The sequence below is a fragment of the Daktulosphaira vitifoliae genome, unplaced genomic scaffold (genome assembly GCF_025091365.1).
Source record: "Daktulosphaira vitifoliae isolate Bord-2020 unplaced genomic scaffold, ASM2509136v1 Scaffold_2, whole genome shotgun sequence".
In the NCBI taxonomy this organism is placed as follows: Eukaryota; Metazoa; Arthropoda; class Insecta; order Hemiptera; family Phylloxeridae; genus Daktulosphaira; species Daktulosphaira vitifoliae.
The window spans coordinates 27,941,404-27,946,572 of record NW_026099573.1 but is presented as its reverse complement, the minus strand read 5'-3'; the positions used below and the strand labels follow the sequence as shown (position 1 = coordinate 27,946,572).

Sequence of the window (5,169 nt, the reverse complement as noted above, 5' to 3'; positions counted from 1 at the left end):
TATATTAACTCAAAAAATTGAAACTTTAAATGTTTATATCTAATAAACGAATAAAGTTATATTAAAAATTCAAATGACATTTGTTATTGAATTGAAAACTCAAACATTTTATTAAATTCAAAATATGTGTTACCATTTAAAAAAACAAAGTTGACACCCTTACCAGGCATAAGGGATGATCTTAAAAAGTATTACATAGTTAATAAATCAAGAATAATGTGTAACTAAAGATAGTAATAAAAAAAATTTTTTTAATTATTATTATTCTGTAAGTAATTGAGTGGGTTATGATAAAAAAATCACCCTGTATACATTCTTTTAATTTTTTAAATGGAGGAGGTTTTTTCAAACAAGATTAAAATAGGTTCTTTTGACGTATTAATCGTTAAAATCGTTCAGGAGCTCAACATTTTCTTGAATAGAATTGAATTAACTTGGATTGGCGAATAAGTTTTAAAAAACATCTAATAAAAACAATTTTTTATTCATTACAAACTATAATAAATATGTAAAATTGAAAATATGTTTAACATAATAAAGGTTTAGAAGTGTAGTTATTAAACAATAGATAATCATAAATATATTTTTCTTAAAAAACGAATTCTTAAAATTCAAAAGATTAACATTATAATGAACTACAAAATTATGACAAAAATACAAAAACACGTCATAGCAAAATAGATACATTCTCAGCTTCGCATTGAATCTAAAATTTTGTAAAACGTTTGAACCCTGAATATCCCCTGAATACAGTTATATTATAACATCAAAATGAACTGATTTTATTAAAAAATGTATGTGAACTGTAATTTATTGGAATATTTCACTTTAATACAGGAACTAAGGATAATATTTCAAGATTATGGTACTGATACCTTGAACATACATTTTGAAATCTTTTGAAATATCATATATATATCGTGAAGTTAAAATATAGACTTAGTAATAACCACAGTTAAGTAAAGAAAAAATGAGTACACAAATTTTAATGTTGAAGGAGTAAAAATAAAGTTAATAATACAATAAAGTTAAAAAAATTGAAGCCATAAAACTTAAAAATAACGGTGAGTAAGTGTGTTAATTGATAAATGTTAACTATCTAAATAAAATTTGTCTTAAAATGAGGTGAATACTATACTAATACTGTCATTTAAACTTTTACAGATTTTATAGCCAAATTTGTTTCTGTTGTAAGATGAAAATGATTCTAAAATTTTATTTTAGTATTTTAATTTTATGGACTTTGAAATATGTTTTAACGCATTATCATAATTATGCTGATTTCAACTTATATTTAGTTGAAGTAGTAAAACACATTATATATCATAACCAACTACAGGAGAAAATAACTTCATGGCATGATGTAAATACGACAGACGAATTTAAAATATTGTTAAGCACATCATTAAATAAAAATCACATAGACTTTATTCTTTCGCCTGAAATTGTCAGCTCCATAATTATTTCAATGAACTGTAGATATGCGAAATTATTGAAATTATATGACCGCTATATAATGACGATGATAAGTGAATGTGAAAATTATTACAATATTAAATTATTTGACAAATTTATTGAATGCACAAAATTAATTCAAGATGTTGTTTGTAACTCAAGTGGTATGTTTAAAAATTTGTATGATATTTTGACATTTCTCATAAACTTGGATGTAAAATTTATATTCCATGAATATGTAGCTCCAATTACTATAATCAATGAGATTCATACTGTTTATACATACACTTCATCAAAAAAAAAATCATGTATGTTTACTTACATAACATCCAGTGGTGATTTTGACACAGATGATGCTTGCAAGGATATTTTAAATATCAAACATTTCCAAGCTAAAGTATCTGATATGCTTCATAATCATCAATTTTTAGATACAGCTAGCAATTTGACTAGTGATTTTGTTGATAAATATTTAATAGAAAAATCTAAAGGGAAATACGTACTTCAGAAAGAAAAAGACAAAAGTTATATTCAATTTATATATGACGATCTCATAATATTTTATAATGAAGTTATTGCGAATGATAATTGTAACCTTGGATTTCAAGAATTATTAAATCCAACTATACCTGGGTAAAGTTAATAATTACTAAAATTATTGTGAATTAAGGTTATTATAATTATTTTTAACTCTGATGCGTAGCTGAGAAGCTATTCGTTTTACTTTGCCAATTTATATTTTTTGGGTCTAAGGCGTGATTACTGTCTATCTTACTTAACTGATTTTGCTCAACCATAAAAGTTCAAAAAAATAACAAGTAAAATTTTAGTTGGTATATTTGATAAATCGCTTTAACTATTTAATTAACGCTCGGACCAAAATAAAACTTATAGTGTTAAAATTTAATACAGATATATTACTTTCCATATTTTTTTTAAAATAATGTTCATTTACCAAGGTATTAAGTGGATTTAAAAATCATATAACAATATTGTTTCTTTTAGATTTAGAAATCTAGTAGTTAATATGAATAGATACGAAAATTCATACAATTTTTGGTAAAATTAGCTGATTATGTAATATTTTGCTAAGTGACATAATATTTACATCATCATAAATTATTTCAAATTTGTGCTTGTTCAATGTTATATATGATTGAAAAAAGAAAAGTGTTCTAGCGACTTTTCCTCTACGAGTAAACAACCTTCAAAATCAAAAACTAAAAAGTCAGAAACCATGTTTTTTTGTAGATATGATTTAATACACATCGAATCGTTTCACGAGTGATTTTGATCACTGTTAGATATTATAAAATACTAATATAAAAAATGTGATTATTAATTAATCAATTTCGATAATGGTGTAGCATTGTACATTTAAATATTAGTAATTTGATCTAATGATAAGTCCAAAATTCAAAAAAAAAATACTTAATATTTTTACAAATATTAAGTGCTAACTAATATTGTATGTTTCTAAAACATGATGTGTTTACGATTTTCATGATTGATGCGCACTAGTTTTTTTTTTGTTTATATTCATATAAACATCCATTAATAATCTTTGCTTCAATATTAATATTTTAATTATAAAATGTTTGTAAAAACATGTATTTTTTTAAATTTATTTTAAAATGTTATGTGTATCAATAAACAATTATTATAGGACTTAATAGGTTTACTATATGGTTGTAATAAATGTTACGTAGACAAACAAAAAAAATAAATAGGGATCAGGTTTAAGGAACACTTTAATTTAAATTATAAAAGTCAATAAGATAATAAATCTCCAGTGGCTGAACATTAATTGACACGTAATCACTCAATTAAAACTATAAAACTAATTAAAAATATAAATAATTACAAAACACTTAAAATAAGGAAGGCAATAGATATATTTAAAATAAGTATAAGTTAATTAATTAAGATCTAGCCTCACAGAAAAATTCATTATTAAACTTGTGTAAAATAACAAAATGTGATAATATTATTTAGTGGTAAGGTGGTCACTAGGGTTATATAAGAGGATTTTTTTCGGTCGGGATTCAGTTTGTGTTAATAAAGGAAATATTGTTCCTAAAATTTGTATCCGTGATTTTTTAATAGATTTTGAGTTGAATACTTTTTTAGTTTTAAATTAATATTTTTAATTTAATTTTAATTTTAAGTGTTCAATTTTTATTATGACATAATATTCTACAAAGAAATGAAGGAAAATGGTTTAAATAAATAATTATCACTATACTCGTCCAATAAATTAAAATACGAATATATTGAAACAGATGTTGTATATTTTCATAGTATTATATATTATATAATTTTTTAACCGATGATTTCATCAAAACTGTTAAACTAAAATTATTCCTCCATTTGAAGTAAAAATTTATTCGTAAAATTTTACACACCTGAAATTAGAATTAATTTAACACACACTTCTATCAATTTTTGTCTACTATTTTTCTACCTATCGTTTTTTGTCCACGAAATATAAAGAATGAAAAAATTTTGAATCGTTCAGACATTTTTCATTATTTTGAGTAGTATAAATGGATATTCAAAATAAAAATAATGAAGTTAGTTTTTATGAAACTACTATATAATTAACAATGAAATAATTTTATTATTATAGACTTGTACCACCAATGATACTTAAAAATACAGAACAGAGGATTGCTACACTAAAAACATTATTTTCAAAACGTCATTTTAAGGAGCCCTTTAAGAATATTAAGATTGTTATAGATCATAGTGAAAAATTAGACGCGAGCTACTTACTTCAAACTGTAGTGAATTCTGAAAACTTGTATCATAAAGAAAAATATTTTGTACAATTATTGAGGTGTAGGTATGCCGAAATACTTAAAAAATATGTATATTTAGTGGACAGTATAATCAACTTTTGTAGAATTGAAGAAATAAAAGGCAATATACACAAATATAAGGAAAGGTTTGTAGAATGCGTTAACCAACTGCGCAATTCAATATCATTGTCTGTTAATATGCTAGAATCCTTATTATCTGCTATGGCAATACTAAAAAAATTATATATTTGGGAGTATGTCAAAAATGTTCATAATTGCTTACATATACCAGCAACTATTATAACTGAATTATTTTATGATTTGAAAGCTCTAAATATTGGTCCATATGTTGATACAAAAACGATTAATGAAATACAAGCAACAGCATATCTTGACCAATTATCTAAGTTCCACAAGAAATTAAAAAAAGGTTTGCGTAGTGAATTGGGTAGTCGCGTGAGATTTCGTTGTGAATTTCTAGACAACTACACAGATACTCTAAAAATTAAAAAACTATGTGATATGAATTTGTCAAACAAGCATAATGGTCCAGTTTATGAATTGTTTTGCTCACATATAAATATATTTTGTAACGAAATTATTGATACTGATTACAAAAATCTAGGCTTTAAAGATTTAATATAAATTTTTTGAATATACTTATTTATTTGTTGTAATTTATTTTTCAACTTAAAACGAATATTATAGTGTTAATTATGTTAGGGTTATAGATTCTAGGATGTGAAGCCCCTCACGTCTTCTCATTCTTTTCTTTATTAATACTCAAGGAGATCGTAGTCTTCATCCTATTATAAGTTACTATTACTCAACATGCTGATCTTAGGTTATTAATTCATTAACTACTGAAATTATAAGATTACCAAGTTTATTTCAATTATTAATGAACGTGTCT

The 5,169-nt window shown here is 23.8% G+C and overlaps 1 protein-coding gene across 1 annotated transcript; it reads left to right on the top strand.

The window, feature by feature from the left end:
- The first annotated feature begins 1,137 nt into the window (after window positions 1-1,137).
- On the top strand, window positions 1,138-4,911 carry LOC126898714 (uncharacterized). The gene is made up of 2 exons (XM_050673015.1): window positions 1,138-2,088; window positions 4,085-4,911. Exons 1-2 carry the CDS (start codon window positions 1,196-1,198, stop codon window positions 4,899-4,901), a joined length of 1,710 nt encoding a protein of 569 aa, XP_050528972.1. The 5' UTR covers window positions 1,138-1,195; the 3' UTR covers window positions 4,902-4,911.
- Window positions 4,912-5,169: the final 258 nt, after the last annotated feature.

Bases quoted from the DNA above. Each gene is read 5' to 3' on its own strand.
- LOC126898714 (XM_050673015.1), top strand. From the start codon at position 1,196: ATGAAAATGATTCTAAAATTTTATTTTAGTATTTTAATTTTATGGACT. The intron at 2,089-4,084 runs GTAAAGTTAATA...TTATTATTATAG, and splicing joins TTAAATCCAACTATACCTGG to ACTTGTACCACCAATGATAC.